We start from the raw sequence: 17,937 nt of genomic DNA, 5'->3' as shown, positions 1-17,937 counted from the left end.
GTATATCATATGCCTATCTTGGCCCTCGCAACTATGGCATTGATAAGAGGAATTGATACTTGGAGTTCAGTTTCTCTTCTTGGGAACCTAGACCACTTTTTGTGTCCTGTGCTGCTGGTTAAAGATCTTGGTAGAAGTAGGTGCGCTATATTATGTCTGGAAGTATGGTACTTCATTAGTGAATGTTTTCTCATATTCCTTATTGTGGTTAGCATGAAGACATCTTGGCAAATGTTTAATTGCTTAGGAAGTTTAGGGGTATCTGACATAGTGTGCAAGTAAACATTGGATTTAAAGACAGGCTGTTCGGCTTATTCAACTAAAAATTATAAAATTATTTTTCCCGTCAGAGATCATATTTTTCCAGTGGGATCGCATTCTCTTGTGCCCCCCCAAGTCAGAGATCATCATATTTTTCCTGTCCAAACCCATGTAGAAATTCTTAAAATTATTAACTTTTTCCCTAAATATTAAAAAAATTGTGACCAGGTTTTTTTTTGTGATCACCCACTTAGAAGTAAAGGAAATCAAGAGTGGAGTTCCACAGAAGATGTTCTAGCAGGCACCAAAGCAACAGGTGTTTTGATGACTCTTATGGTTCTTGGCGCAAACAACGCCCATTTGCTAGAGCTTTCTCTTTTCTCCTCAAATTATCAATTGTGAGAATGTTTTCAGGTTGCCCCCCATGCAAGAAAGAGTCATTCTAGGAGTAGCCTTCTTCCGCAAGAAGTGCTTCCAAGGAACCAGCTAGCCTTAATATCTTGGCTGGTAAAGGGAATTCACAGTGTAGAACAGATCAGATGACACAAGGCATAGGAGAAGGCTGTTTAAACTGTCTGCTTCCCAATAATTGATGTCCGGATCAGCTCCAAGTCCACATTACCTTATTTAGTCTCGGCAAGTAGCAATTGAACTGTTATGGATGCAAATATGTAGGACACAGTAAAAATAAGAAATTAACGTTCAATTAAATATTTAGAATCCTAATTAGTATTAGATCACTAAATAATATATATATTTTCCGTTAGTATTTGATTTTTAAATAGTGTAGGATTTTTAATATTTTAATAGAGTATTCCTATTTAGATTTTGATTTCAAATTAAATTAACATTCGTAAATAAGAATTGTAACTTCTATATAACAGAGAATGCTTGCTATTAATAAAATAAGTAATAATATTATTTTAAAGTACGATATTGGAGTCTCTTTAACGAGGTCTAAGGTAGCAGTTCTTTTTAATGAACTACAATCTATTTTCACAACATAGGCCGCTCAAGAAATTGCAACAAGGAGAAGAAGCAGATTATGAAATTGGAAATTTCAGATAACCGGCCGGTGACAAGATCCTGGTCTCGGGAACATAACAAATTGGTATCAGAGCCTAACACGATGGATGACTTTGCAACAATGGAAGATTTATGATTGATGTTAAAGGAAGCTCTCACCGCAAATGAAGCACGAACAACGGAAATCGAAAGACGCTTAGGAAGTCAATTGCAGGAGGTATCCTCACAATTCAATGAGATGTTAGTTGGAATTGGTCAGAACATATGAACCGTTTTGGAAGGAACTGCCTGTAGTCGTAACCTGCGTGAACAACCACCCCAAGTGTTTCATGCGGGTAGTCGTTCGTAAGGCACAAACCATCACCTAGGTAATGTGGTTGTTTCTCGTCATACTAAATTAGACTTTCCAACCTTTGACGGTTCTGAATATCTTATGATCTGATTACATCGATGTGATAAATTCTTTACCAATCAACACACTGGAAGGAGATAAGGTAGGATTGATTTGCTTTCACATGCTCGGTGAAACACAACTTTGGTATCATCAATTAAATTCAAACAACTTACAATCAATTGGGCTAGATTCAAGAAATACTGCTCCATAAGATTTCGACTGCCAGCTGGAAGCAACCTGTTTGGGGCGTGTGTGAACTTGAAACAAACAAAGTCAGTTAAGGAGTATCAGAGGCAGTTTCAAGAAAAGTTGGCACGGGCAAACAGATTTGTTCGAATTGATCAACATGTAAGTTTGTTCACAATCGGACTGATCGATTCTCTCCGCTTAGAGGTCGAAATACAATCACCTGCCACTTTTGTGCATGCAATGAGTACAGACAGAGCTTTTGAAAAGAAACAACAGTTGTGGGTTATGACCAAATACAATTATAGTGACCTTTCTCAATTCGTGACCAAACGTAACAATTCAGTTCAGGAAACACCGGTTCTACAGAGTAGTAATATTACGACACAATTTGGTAACACTTCCTCTCCAGTTATAAAGAAACTAATAAGAACAGAGATGACAGAAAAAAGGCTGAAGAGACTGTGTTATAATTGTGATGAGTCATTTGTTTCGAGTCACCATTGTAAACAACTATTCTGGCTCAAGATTCAATGTGATACTGGACAATAAGAAAAGACCAACGAGACAGCTACATCCACATTTTAAACTTGAGGACAAACTTAAAAACCAAGAGGGAGTAATGTTATGGATGCAAATATGAAGACGTAGCAAGAATAGGAAATTGATGTTCAATTAAATATGAAATCCTAACAGTATTAGATTCTTAAATAGTTGGAATTCTAATTAGTATTAGATTCCTAAATAATATATATTTTTCATTAGTATTTGATTTTTAAATAGTATAGGATTTTCAATATTTTAATAGAGTGTTTTTAATTAGATTTAAGTTTCAAATTAGATTAATATTCTTAAATAAGAATTGTAATCTTTATATAAAAGAGAATGCTTGCTATTAATAAAAGAAGTTCGAATATTATTTTAACTTACGAGATTTGAGCTCTCTAACCAGATCCAAGATAGCAACTTTCTTTGATGAGTTGTAGTCTATTTTCGCAAAACAGGCTACTCAAGAAATCGCAAGAATGAAAAGAAACAGATTACGAAAGCAGAAATTTTAGATAACTGCTCAGTGACAATATTTTGGTCTCAGGAACATAACACAAACACTTTAGCTGAACCAATTTCAAGTGTAAACATAGGAAGAAAGTGCCTATCTGGATCTAATAAATTTAGGAATCCCCAAGCCATGAAGAATCTTTCTTTTAGTAATTGGCCTATTCTCCTATCACCAATCTTTGCCTTGAGGACTTTCTAGCATAAGCAATCCATGTTTCTCTTGAATCTTCAAAGCCATATAGATAGCAAGGCTTTGTTGAAAAATATTAGATTTACGGAGCACAAGCTAAGGCCCCCTTTTTCAAAAGGTCTTTTAATTGAACTCGAAGTAATGTAGATGTAGAACAGGAAGATCCTATAGTTGATGGATTTTGATAATAAAATATATTATGTAATTGTAATACTTGTGCATTATTAAGGTAGATAGCTTATTGAAGAACTTGTGTCTATATACTTAATGGTATAAGTTTACTATTTCCTATTGGGTTAGGATCTTATTTAGTTATTTTATATTATAGGTTATTCGAATTAATTAACTTTTTTTCTATTCAATTGATTCTCTAGATAGAATTATTAATTCCTGTTTTGATTATATTTTGGTGTCTAGAAATAGAGTAAGTTAGTTATTTAGTGGATTATTCATATAAATATTATATAAAGATTGAATTATTGATTTAATTATTGAGATCCAAAATCTCCAATCTAAGTTCTTAAACAAATTTTCTCAAAAGTTTCCTGTTCAAGTTCTTGTCCTTCGTCACCAAACCATTAAATGAAAACACCTTGGTCATCTGAATCACCCTGTAGAAACTGACATTAAGTAGATTTCAATCTTTCAGCAATATTGATAATCAGAAATGGTGGATATAAGTCAATAGGGAGGTTAGATAGAATGTTTTTGGTAAGAGTCACTTTATGCCTTGAGATAGAAAACCCCATTTCCATCCAGCTAATGTTCTCTCTTATCTAGGGACAACAGGCTCCAAAGTGAAATATCTTTAACATGAGCTCCTAAAGACAAGCCCAAAAACGTAATGGGAAGAAAAGCAATTTTACACCCCAAAATACTCACCTAGTTACTATTCTCAGTAGCAACCGAGTCTTATGTTTGAGATGGACTCTCTATCAGGCGTGCAGAATAAAGGGTGTCATCAACACATAAAAGATGAGAGACCATAATACCCTCCTCTTTGTTGCATAAAGCCAGTCGTTTAAGAATATTCAACTCCTTGACCTTGCAAATTATTCTGTTTAAGGCTTCCAAGGTCATAATAAAAAGTAAAGGAGATAATGGCTCATTGTATCTTAATCCTTTGCAGTTTGAGGATAAGCTACAGGCCCGTTATTTATCATAACTGCAAAAGAAAAAAAATGCAATTTTTGATCCATTCACACTATCTCTCCCTAAAACCCAGCTTTCTTGACATTCAATGGAGAGAATTCTAGAATGTGTGATCATTGGTCTTTTCCATGTCTCATTTACCTCGCAAGCCCTTTCCTCCTCTCTGATAAGGTAATCTATCAACTCATTGATTTGATGCCCCGCTATAAAGGCGCATGATACTTCCCAGCCACAGAGCCAACCCCCTTACTCATCCACCTTGCTAGGAGCTCTACAATCACCTTATACACACTGCCAACAACACTGATGATATGGGGATATTTACTATTAGAGACCTGCTCCACTTTTGCAATCAATGTCAAAATGTAGAATTGATGTTGTGGACATTAAGGAAAAAGTCATAAAGAAGATTCACAATCTCATCTTTGATAATGCACTAGTTATGTTGAAGGAAAGCCAAGGGAAAGACATCCTGGAGTTGGACTTTATCTCCTTCACAGCTCATTAAGGCTTCATATACCTCTTCTTAAGAGTAAGGTCTCTCCACCCACTCCTTGTGCGCCAAAAGCCAGAGCCAGAAAAGGACTGTCCAGATTAGATTTTGCATTACTATGTACACAGTTTTAAGAAATTACAACTTATACTGTTAGTTTGACTCATTAATTAACACAATATCTTTTGCAGGTGGCGAACATTCCCATTCACATCATGTGGACCATGGTCATCATTTACATTCTGGACACGAGCATTCTCATTCTCATTCACATTCTTTGAAAGATCTTTCTGTTGGAATGTCAGTTCTGGGTAAGTATCTCATGTTTGAGCTTTATCCACCCCGGAAAAGTCTGTTACACTTGTTGGCTGCTCTGTATAGCATTTGTACCATATTCTTGGTTGACCAATTGGTAATGAAAATTTTGTATCATATGATTCATTGTATTTTCTTTTTCTTGATCAATCAAACAAGACCCTCCCTGTCTCCCCCCCACTCCCACCAAAATAAACTTATTTTGTTCATTAAGAGGCATTGATAATGGAACAGGACTGGATTACAGTAACAAGGGAGATATTAATGATCTCAGGGAGGGTAAATATGGATGAATAATCGTCATCATACTGCAACCACTCATGTGAGTTGGTGAAAAGGATCCAGTTATAAAGGGAGAAACTGGTAGATCTGAATATCTGCACTTTTTGCATTGTTGAGTTTCAGCTTTTGTCAGTGTGATATACTGGTCTGCAAAGCCATCTATAGTTCAGCTTATCAAACAAGCAACGTATAAAGAACACCTCCTAATGAACTCATTTTGTTCATTATGAGCATTAATGATGGAACAGGATTGGGACCTTGGTAAAAAGGAAACATTAGGGATCTCACGAGGGTGAATCTAGATGAATAATCGTAATTATACTGCAATACTTCTGTGAGTTTGGTCAAAAGTGGTGACTTAGAAAGGGAGAAATTGTTAGATCTGTAAAATATGCACTTCTCAGTGTTTAGTCTCAGCTGTTGACACTAATATATTTGAAGTCTGCAAAGCCCAATGTGTGGTTCAGCTTATCTTCATGGTGCTGTTATCATTGAAGGAGTTATTCTTTTCATTCAGGGATAACCTTTTTTCTTTTTTGGATCATTAGGAGAAAATTATCTTTTTTTATGTAGAATTTATATTCTATGCTTGTGTTTTGAAATGCTTTAAACATAAATATTGAATATTGAAAAGTAAAAATTGTTTTTGTTGTCAAAGAGGTGGTAGCTGGTGTCTAATGCCTTTGTATGTCATCTCTGTATAAATATAAGGATAAGTTATATTTACTGTTACTGCTCACTGTTATTTTATTCTTCTTAGACAACCAAGTATCCGTAACAGAATGCTAGCTGTCATTTAGGAGGAAAGTTTGTTAATTTGTTTTGTTTTTTCTTTCTGTTTTGCCTATAAAATAAGGCACAAAACCATTGATGAAATAAGATGAAAAAATGATTTTTTCCTATTCTCAAAATCTTCATGGTATCAGAGCATATCTGATCCAAATTCTTTAGCATCCCTCTTGCATTCAATAGGCAATGGATGAACAGATTTCCTCTCCACTCGAAGTCCTTTTGGGCTCCTATCTTCCGGTGCTTGACAAGCATACTCTGACTGATCCGCCTCCTTCTTTCGTTATTAGCCATCGACTAAATGGCAGTAACTATCTACAATGGTCATCCTTGGTGTCAGTGTTCATCCGAGGGAAAGACCGGGACGAATACCTCACTGGAGAGCTCTCACCACCTCCTGTGAATGATCCAAATGCTCGGGTATGGAAAGTAGAGAACAATCTTGTTATTTCTTGGTTGGTGAACTCAATGACCACCAAGATTGGAGAAAATTTTCTCTTTTATAAGACTGGGCACGATATTTGGGTCGCAATCCGTGAGTTCTACTCTACCCCATGACAACACTTCCGCCATCTTTGAAGTCGAAGCAAGTCTTCATGACCCCCGCCAATGAGAAAAGACGGTAACCCAATATTAAATTTTATTACCCGAAAATGGCAGCAACTTGACACTTTTGAGGAATATGCTTCGAGCTGTCTAGAGGACGCTATGGAACAGAAACAAATATTCAAATTTCTCTTCGGACTGAACAAATATTTTGACGAGGTAAGAGGACGCATCATTGGAACCAAACCTCTTCCGAACATCAGAGAGGTGTTCTTTGAGGTGCGATGCGAAGAAAGCAAGAAGAAGGTGATGATGGGTGAATCGCAACTCAGCCCTAACCTTGCTGAAAGCAGTTCTCTCTCACTCGAGGCTGGTGTAGCTTTCACGAGTCGGGTGACTGGGCGGAAGGGACGACCATGGTGCGAATACTGTAAAAAACCTGGGCACGTTCGTGGAAGATGCTAGAAGTTTCACGGGAAGCCAGTTGAAAAGAAGTCACCAAAGAAGGAGACTCATCGGGGCAATTTTATCTCAACTGAGGAGGAATCAGCTGCAGCCGTTCCTACCGAAAGTCTATTTAGTCTTGAACAGATCAGCCTCCTTCAAAAAATGTTTTCTCCTCTTGGTAATGCTTTCACAGCTCATAAAAGTAATTTTTCTGGTCTTTCAACTTATTCCTCAAAAAGGTGCATGTAGATTATTGATTCGAGTGCTTCCGATCATATGACTGGGGATATCTCACTATTTAAGGAATATAGTAAGTGCAGAGGTAAATTCTCAATTAAAATTGCTGATGGCTCTAGTTCCCAAGTCGAAGGAATATGAATAATTGCACTATCACCCAAGCTAATTTTGTATTCTGTGCTATACGTTCCAAATTTCGATTGCAATCTCCTATCAATAAGTAAACTATCACAGGACTTGAATTGTATAGCTACATTTAATTCTAAACTATGTGAATTTCAGGACTTGGACTCGGGGAAGACGATTGGCAATGCTAGTATGGATTCAGGTCTTTATTTACCGCAAGTTGACAACTCTTCTCTTAGTATACAAACTCATCATGCAGTATGTACTAATACTAATATCATCGGGATAAAATGGTTTGTATCATTTGTTGATGACCACACTAGAATCATTTGGATTTTTCTCATGAAAGAAAAATCTGAAATTGACCAAATTTTTTAAAAATTTCACACTATGATTCAAAATCAATTTCACACTAAAATTCAAGTATTGAGATCAGACAATGGGTGTGAATACTTTGAAACTATTTTGAGATAATATTTTTCTAACCACGGCATTATTCATTAAAGTTCTTGGGTTAATACCCCACAACAAAATGGCGTAGTCGAACAAACAAATAGACACATTCTTGAAGTAGCACGATCAATTATGTTCACTACCCATCTTCCAAAATTTCTTTGGGGAGACGCTGTTCTCACCGCTGCATACTTGATAAACCACATGCCCTCTCAAACTCTTGCATTTCGAACACCCTATGATACACTCTTAAAGGCCTTTTTACAATCTCATATCCTTCATACCCTTCCCTACAAAATTTTTGGTTGTTCAGCCTATGTCTATATTCATACTCACCTCAGGGGTAAACTTGACCTAAGGGCCATTAAATGTGTTTTTGTTGGATACTCACCAAATAAAAAAGGACACAAATGTTTGTGTCCTAGAACCCGTCGTTTCTACAACACTATGGATGTTACTTTCTTTGAAAACCAGTCATTCTATCCCACTACTAATATTCAGGGGGACAGTATTAATCAGAAATATCAAGTATGGGACATAAGTACACCACCTCTCACCTATCACCTCTCTTCCCCAGTCTATTACCGAGTCCTTATCAAATTTTCCTGAAAACAATATCAAAGAGTCTGAACTTGAACCTGTACCTAGTACTATCAATAAAGAGTTACGTGTCTATATTAGGAGAAACAAAACTTCAGTTGATAAAGATTCTGAGCCAACTATACATTGCCATGAGTCTATTCCAGTTCCGAGCAGTAAGGACACATCAGGTAATGAGTTTTCAGGCACAATTTCTGATATTGTTACTATTACAAACCATGATACTGAGTTATCTATTGCCTTGCGGAAAAGAACTCGATCTTGTACTAGACATCCTTTACAGGATTATGTTTCATTCAGCAACTTGTCTTCAAAGTATTATGCATTTGTAAGTAAGTTTGATGGCAGCTCCACTGAATCTAAAACAATTCATAAAACCCTTGCACTACCAGAGTGGAGAGGTGCTATTTAAGAAGAGATCAGGGTCTAGAAAAGAACAAGACTTGAGAACTAACAAAACTTTTATCGGGAAAACATAGAGTGGGGTGCAAATGGGTATTCACTACAAAACACAATCCTGATGGAAGTGTGAATTAGTACAAAGCTCGTCTAGTGGCTAAAAGTTTCACTCAGTCTTACGGAATAGACTATCAGGAGACATTCGCCCCAGTGACTAAGTACAACACTATTCGGGTATTACTCTCTCTTGCTTCTAATCTTGATTGGTCTCTCTGTCAACTCGATGTAAAGAATGCATTTCTCAATGGTGATTTAGAAGAAGAGATATATATGGAAGTCCTTTCGGGATTTGAGACTACATATGAATCTCACAAAGTGTGCAAACTCAAAAAGGCACTCTATGGTTTAAAACAATCTCCGAGAGCTTGTCAAACATATGGGTTATGAGCAGTGTCAGTCTGATCATATTTTGTTTATCAATAACAGTGCCTCAAGTAAGAAAGCAATTCTAATTGTTTATGTTGATGATATTAGTTTAACAGCTGATAACATAGATAAAATTCAAAAACTCAAAATTTTTCTTGCCACGAAGTTTGAGATAAAAGATCTTGGAGCACTCAAATATTTTCTGAAAATGGAATTTGCTCGTTCTAAAAAGGAGATATATGTGTCATAACGGAAATATGTTCTTGACCTATTGAAAGAAACATGGATGCTTGGGTGTAAACTAATAGAAACACCCATAAAAACGGTTACAAAAGTTGGTTTTAAAACTAATGGCAAACCAGTTGATAAAGAAAGATATCAGAAAGTTGTAGGCAAACTTATTTATCTCACTCATACTAGACATGACATCAGTTTTGCTGTTACTACTGCAAGTCAATTCATGAATCAACCTACTGATAATCATATGAATATAGTATATCGGATCCTAAGATACCTTAAGAATACTTCAGGACAAGAACTATTTTTTCAGAAAACAATGAACAGAAATATTGAAATCTACACAGATGCAGATTGGGCGGGTTCTGTGACTGACAGAAGATCCATATCTGGGTACTGTACTTATGTTTGGGGAAACTTAGTCACTTAGCGGATTAAGAAACAATCTGTTGTATCACGAAGTAATGCAGAAACTGAACTTCAGTCACTTGCTCATGGAATATGTGAGGGGGTTTGCTTAAAAAGGATTCTAATGGAAATAAAATTTTCAATTACTACTCCCATGAAAGTATAGTGCGACAATCAATCAACAATCAGTATGGCTAAAAATCCTGTATATCATGATCGAACTAAACATGTGGAGATAGATCGGCACTTCATCAGAGAGAAGATTGAACATCAAACTATTACAATACTCCATGTTCCTACTAGTCAGCAAACTGCAGATATTTTAACAAAAGCACTTCTCAAAGGATCCTTCAACGAATTGATATCCAATTTAGGCTTACTCAACATTTATGTAACCTAGATTGAGGGGAAGTGTAGAAATATTAGTATAAGTTATATTTACTGTTACTGCTCACTGTTATTTTATTCTTGTTAGACAACCAAGCATCTGTAACAGAATGCTAGATGTCATTTAGTAGGAAAGGTTATTAATTTGTTTTGTTTTTCTTTCTGTTTTGCCTATAAAATGAGGCACAAAACCATTGATGAAATAAGATGAAAAAAGGAATTTTTCCTACTCTTAAAATCTTCAATTTTATTGTCTTCATAGTGTCTTGTATTATGTAAACTTTGTTTTAATCCTTTAATATTATGTTCATTGTTAGAGATTCTGTTGATTGAGGTTTTGGTACCTTAAATTTTGTTATGAATACTGATATATTTGATGGCACAGCTGGGATTGTACTCTTCTTGGTTGTGGAGAAGCTGGTGAGATTTGTTGAGGAAAACTCTGGAGGAGTTGATGCATGGGGCTCTGGCCATCACCATCATCATCATAAGAGCACTAAGAAATTGAAGGATGAGGACAATCATGGTAAAACACTATCTCAAACTTCCAGCAACGAAAGGAAATCATTAAATAAAATCTCAGATGATTCTTTGGATGGAGAAGGTGATGATCAACCAAAATCTCCTCTTCGGAAGGTAGGTTGTGGAATTAGCATACTGTTTTAGATGTGCAGTTTCTTGTAATTTGATATAGTTGCAGTCTTTCACTTTGTTGTCTACCTCTTTCTATTTAATAATATTATTACTTAATGAAAAAGATGGAGTAGGCTGAATATTTCCTTGAACATAAAGATGATCTAAGGGAAGGCTGACTGGAGAATGGTTTGGCCTAGTCACAAGAGTACACAATATACTAAAAATCGAAACATCCATTCATTTGCTTCCAGCTGGCTGTGTCAAGTGTCTGTTTTCTTCCAAAAAATTTGAAAGAAGTCTGGTGATTTTTGAGGAAAAATAAGCGTTTGATATAGCTCTTTCCAAAAAAAAAAAGGTGCATGGTAAATCATTGCACGTAATGAAAAACATGCTTTAGATTTGTAAGTGGCATGTGTGTGTGTCTTGTACTCTGATTGTTATTTCATGATGATATTAATTCGTTACTCTCCAATTGGCTTCCAGCATTTATTATATAGCATTGAAGCTGGAGTGATGTTGGACAAAAAGAGGTTAAAGATAAAACTTTAAAAAAAATTTATTAAGAACAAAACTTGGGGATATCATATCTCAATAATTAAAACAATATCTCAATATTTGAATGATTATCATGAATAGTTTACTTAATAATTAAACTAGATACCTTATTTATAGACACCAAGTACATAAAAAATAGAAAATCCATAAAACCTAGTAAGTAGGAAAATAAGTTAAATAGAAAGAATTATGAAAATAGAAAATCTAAAAAATAGGAAATTGAATCTTCCTATTATTCTTTATTGTAAAATTTTCCAAAACTTAGAAAAAGAAATTGAATCTTCCTATTTCTTTTTGATGTTTATGTTCCTTTGTTGATTTTGTCATATATTTTTTTATTATTGGAATATCTCTATTTTAGGAGCTTTTTATTTTGCAGTATTCTCTCATTTTTTATAAAAACTTGACATTGAATTTTGAAATATTGAGAAAGAATATCAAATTGGAACTTGTCTTTCTAACAGGTGAAGCTTATAGAACTTGAGATTGTAATGATAAAACATTTCCCAAATCAAGGATTTTGAAGATGTAGTAAACCATTTATGAATGACAAAATCTATAGAAGGAAGAACAATCAAACTTTCCCTGTCGCTATAAGGAGTTGAAGAAATTTTTTGGGTAGTATCTTGAGATGGAGCCTTTTTATTGAGAATAGCATCATATTCAACCTTAGTAACATCATTACTTGCAAGAAATTAAGGGATGCATCACTAGGTGACTCAATCAGTGGAATAAAAATTGCAAGATTTTTCACAATCTCTCTATTATTTTCTTTTATTGACTTGTTACTATTAGTTGGATGGTCAATGGTGATCTCTTCGACTACCTCATTTATTTGTCAAAAGGAATTAACTGACAGTTAATTAGCTAGCAAATTTTATGTAATTAATCAACAGATATTATGCAGTTAATCAGTAGATTTGTTACAATTATGACAGTAAATTATGTAATTAATTATCCAGTAGATTTTTTGTCTAATTTTATGATTTGTATAGTTTTAATAGTTTTAATTAGGACATTTAGCTAATTTAGGGGTAGAAAAGTAACTTGTATATTTGTATATATAATGAGAATTCTCCTCCTTGGAGGACACACAAAAATTTTTCTACTCAAAATCTCTTAAATTTTTACTAGAGCATAAGTTCTAAATTCTTAAGTTTTTTTTTTCTTATTTCAAGTTTCAATCTTGTTTTTATTTCTAGTATAGTCCCTTATTCTTGTTTGTTTTTGATCAAGTTCTCTTGGCATCATGTTCACAGACATGTATGAGTTTATTTTGATTCGTTTTAATGGTAAAAATTATTCAGTCTGGACATTTCATTTTAGAATGTTTGTCAAAAGAAAAGATTTATGGGGTTATATTGATGGCACCAAACCTTCTCCAAATAAAGATAAATAAAATGATGAACATGCCAAGTGGGAGGTCAATGATGCTCAAATTATAGCATGAATTTTAGGATCTGTTGACTCGAATATCATCTTGAACCTCCAACCCTTCAAAACTCCAGCTGAGATGTGGACTTATTTAAAGAAACTCTACAACCAGCACAATATTGCTCGAATATTTCAGTTTGAACATGAATTAGCTACTCTTCAACATGGTAGTTTCTCTATTTCTGATTTGTATTCTATTTCTTTAAATCTTTGGGCTGAATATACTGATATAGTATATGCTACCTTACCTCCTAAAAATTTTATCTCTGTTCAATCTGTTCATGAAACCATTAAAAGGGATCAATTTCTTATGAAACTTAGATCCGAATTTGAAAGCACCTGGTCTAATTTTATGAACCGAGAACCTGTCCTCTCATTGGATGTATGCCTCAATGCTTTGTTTCGTGGGAAACAACAAATTCTCAATCAAACCACCATAGAACAATAAAGATCTACCTCTGTTCCTGTGGCTTATGCAACATAAGGTAAGTTAAAAGGTAAAAACTTGAGTACAATTCAGTGTTTTTGTTGTAAGGAGTTTGGGCATTATGTTTCAAATTGTTCAAAAAAATTCTGTAACTACTATAAAAAAGATGGCCACATTATTAAAGAATGTCCTATCCGACCTCTTAAGAAATCTGAAACAGCATATACATCATCTGTTGGTTCTTCTAGTACTGGTAATTCTGTGAACATGGCATAAAGTACTCCTGCTGCTCCTACTCCACCTATAACTCCTGAAATGATTCAACAAATGATCATCTATGCATTCTCTGCCTTAGGACTCTTAGGTAAATCTTTTTCAATATCATCTCCTTAGTACTTCGATTCTGCGTCCTCTAATCAAATAACCAACAATCTCAATTTTCTTACCAATATAAAGAAATAGTTTAGAAATCTCAAGATTTATGCAACTAACAGAAACTTTTTTACCTATCACAGCCATTGGTTACATTTCTTCTTCTCTAACAAATGTTTTTGTCTTGCCTAATCTTATCAATAATCTTGTTCTATCGGTCAATTGGTTGATAATAACTATAAATTGAAATTTTCTAAAATCTGGTTATATTGTGCAAGATCAACAATTAGGGAAGACGATTGCAAAGGGACTTAAAGTAGGACGTCTTTTCCCTCTCCCATTTCTTTTATCTTCATGTTTCTCTCAACCTATTATTATTTGTAATTCTGCTCATGTTGATTAACGAGCATGGCATAAATGTATCGGACATCCAAATTCTAATGTACTCCATATTTTATTAAATTCTAGTTTGCTTGGGAATAAAGACTCACTATCTCTTAGTGTTGTTCAATATGATTGCAATTCTTGTAAGTTTGGCAAAAGTAAAACTTTACCATTTCCCACTCATGTACCAAATGTAGTCCAGTCTTTTGATTTGATACATAGTTATATGTGGGGTATGGTACTAGTTACTTCTCATGTTAATTACAAGTATTTTGTGACTTTTGTTGATGATTATAGTCGTTTCATATGAATCTATTTTCTTCATTTTAGGGATGAAGTATTTTCTGTCTTCAAGCTTTTCCATCACATATTCAAACCAAATTTGCTAATAAAATCAAAATCTTTCGCTCTAACAATGGGGTGAATACATGTCTCATTCTTTTCAGGAGTTCCTATAAACTAATGAAATAATTTTTCAACGATCTTGTTCTTCAACCTCTCAACAAAATAGGGTGGCGGAGAGAAATAACTGTCATCTTCTTGATGTTGTTCGCATCCTTTTAATAGAGTCTTTTGTACCCTCTCGATTGTTCTCTCCCTCATTGAACCATGTCTCTCCTTTTACTCGGTTATTTGGTCGCACTCCAAATTATTCTAACCTTTATACTTTTGGTTGTGTGTTTTATACATTTTCCTGCATATAAACGCACAAAACTTATAGTTCAATTAGTTCGATGTGCATTTTTAGGATATTCAATACACCAGAAAGGTTTTATTTGTTATGATCCTAATCTGCGTCATATTCAGATATTTAGAAATGTGACATTTTTTGAAAGTCAATATTTTTTGCTACTCACCATTATCATATTTCTCCTTCATTTTCTGTTTTGCCATAATTTACTAACTCTTCTGCAGATCCTGTACCTTTTAAATTTCTCTTGGTGTATCAACGATGCATGTCTAATACATCATATCAGACTTCTACATCTAACGGGCCCCCTCCAACAAATTCCTTGACGGTTGATACTGTTCCAACAGCTGTACATGCTCCTCTTAGACGCAATACTCGTGTTCATAGACCACCAGATAGGTATAGTTTTACCCCTTCTTTTTCCTTAACAATCACCTTATCATTTATTTCCATTCCCCCTTCATATAAATAGACAATGGAGCATGAACGTTGGCGGCAAGTTATTAAAGCAGAATTTCTAGCACTATAAGAACACCAAACTTGGGATGTTGTTTCATGTCCCCCATATGTGAAACTTCTTAGAAGTAAGCTTGTGTTTTTCATAAAACTTCAATTTGATGGATCCATAGACTGTTACAAGGCTCGATTGGTGGTTTTTGGCAACAAACAAGAGTATGATTTAGACTATGATGAGACCTTTGCACTACTAGCCCTTGCTGCATCTCAATTGTGATCTTTACATCAAATGGATGTTAAGACCTTTGCACTACTAGCCCTCACCTATTATTTTTGTAAACTAAAACACTTTTTATATGGCTTGAACTAGGCATCGCGAGTATGGTTTGAAAAGTTTAAATCCACTCTTTTTGGTTTTTCATTTACTCAAAGTCAATATGACTCTTCACTTTCTTTTTAAAGGACATCTAAGGGTTTGGTTGTACTTCTTGTTTATGTGAATGACATAGTTATCACTGGCTCTGATAAGAAGGGAATCTTTGAAATTCAAAATTTTTTGCACTCTTCTTTTCATATGAAAGACCTTGGACAGCTCACCTATTTCCTGGGATTAGAGATGCATCATCGACCTCAAGATATTTTTTTGAATCAACAAAATTATATTCAAGATTTGGTTAAATTAGCTGGTCTCATGAACACTACATCTGTTGACACTCCTATGGAACTTAATATCAAATATCGACGTGATGAAAGAGAACTTTTTGAGGATCCTACTTTATATCGGCAGTTGGTTGGTAATCTCATCTATTTAACTATCACCCGACCAAACATTTCTTATGCTGTCCACATTGTCAGTCAGTTCATGCAAGCTCCTCAACATCTCCACCTATCAATATTTCGTCGAATTATCAAGTATATCCATAACACTCCTAGCCGTGGGTTCTTTTTTCCTACTAGTTTTTCTCTTCAACTACAAGTCTATAGTGATGCTGATTGGGAAGGGTGTTCAGATACTAGAAAATTTACTATTGTATGGTGTATGTTTTTTGGTGATGCTCTTATCTCTTGCAAAAGTAAGAAACAAGATTCTGTATCCAAGTCTTCCACTGAGGCAGAGTACCAAGCCATGTCTGCTATATGCTCCGAGATCATTTGGCTGTGTGGTCTCCTTACAGAGTTTAGTTTCTCACAAGTTCAACATACTCCACTACATAGTGACAACACTAGTGCAATCCAAATCGGTGCCAACCCTGTCTACCACGAAAGGACGAAGCACATAGAAATTGACTGTCATTCCATCCGGGAGGGATATGATCGTCAAGTTATTACCCTACCACATATTTCCAGCACTCTACAGATTGCAAATCTCTTCACTAAATTTATGACACGTCATCGCCATAACTTTTTTGTTAGCAAATTGATGCTTGTCGATTTACTAGCATCAATTTGAGGGGGGATGTTAAAGGAATTAACTAACAATTAATTAGTCAACAGATTTTATACAATTAATCAATAGATATTATGTAGTTAATAAGTAGATTTGTTACAATTATGATGACCAATTATGCTATTAATTAGCCAGCATATTTTATGTCTAATTTTATAATTTGTATAGATTTAATAAATTTAATTAAGACAGATTTGTTTGGTTAATTTAGAAGCAGAAAATTAATTTGTATATTTATATATATAATGAGAATTTTCCTTCATCGAGGACACAAAAAATTTTTTTTACTCAAAATCTTTTAAATTATCATTATTAACTTGCTCTCATGAGTTAGATCATCACTAATGGTGAAATCACCTTGCTCCATAGAAAGAGATAAGTCGAGACATCTAAGTAGCTTCTATATTATTATCATCAATGATAATAAAATCATGTTGCTCCATAAAAAGAGATAAGTCACAACATGGTGGTCATTACATCATTATAATCCTACAGGAGAATTCCCGAAGATTTTATTACCTGCATAAAATCTTGTTTAAGCTTAGTAGAACAACCAACTACTCTTGTTAAGCAATCTATGAAACTTTTCCTTATCTCTTCGAACATTATGCAGAAGTGGAGATAGCGATTCCATTGAGATATAATCACTTTCTCGTAAAATTGTGATCATGATCTCTTCCATGTATTAGAAACATTCTTCCGTTGTGGTCGGATAGACTTGAGGAAGTACTTGAACATTTCTATGATTAATTTTTCACAATTAAGATCCAATTTCACCAGATATAACATATTTTTTGTAGGCTTTCAAAAATGAAGATCTTTCTAACAAATGATTGCCTTGTGTAGTGATTAATAATTTAAACATAAAAATAATTAGCTAAAAAGTCTTTTCATTTGTGTGTCATCATAAAGAACATCTGACGTAGTTTCTCCTAGTTAACTCACATATTAATAACTAACTTCAAGTTTCACATTGGCATTAGAATGCTTGAGAATTTGATCATCCGTTAGTGGTTTTAATAATATACAAAGTGCGTCACGCATTGACTTAGATGGCCCTTGAGATACTTTTGTTAGTCACTACTTAACTTTACCCATTTTAGTTAGAGGTCCAAGCTGGAT

General features: G+C 34.5%; 1 protein-coding gene across 2 annotated transcripts in view; it reads left to right on the top strand.

The window, feature by feature from the left end:
* Positions 1 to 17,937, top strand: part of IAR1 (ZIP metal ion transporter family) — a 31,752-nt gene that overhangs the window by 3,416 nt on the left and 10,399 nt on the right. For both annotated transcript variants that reach the window (XM_088214006.1, XM_088214005.1), the window contains exons 5-6: positions 4,953 to 5,072; positions 10,799 to 11,049. In XM_088214006.1, the coding sequence (XP_088070132.1) occupies positions 4,953 to 5,072; positions 10,799 to 11,049 (371 nt within the window). The remainder of the gene's footprint in view (positions 1 to 4,952; positions 5,073 to 10,798; positions 11,050 to 17,937) is intronic.

The sequence above is a fragment of the Carica papaya genome, chromosome 2, assembly GCF_054855325.1.
Source record: "Carica papaya isolate Zhongbai chromosome 2, ASM5485532v1, whole genome shotgun sequence".
In the NCBI taxonomy this organism is placed as follows: Eukaryota; Viridiplantae; Streptophyta; class Magnoliopsida; order Brassicales; family Caricaceae; genus Carica; species Carica papaya.
Note: the sequence above shows the minus strand (reverse complement) of the source record. Positions and strands in the feature narration are given on the sequence as shown.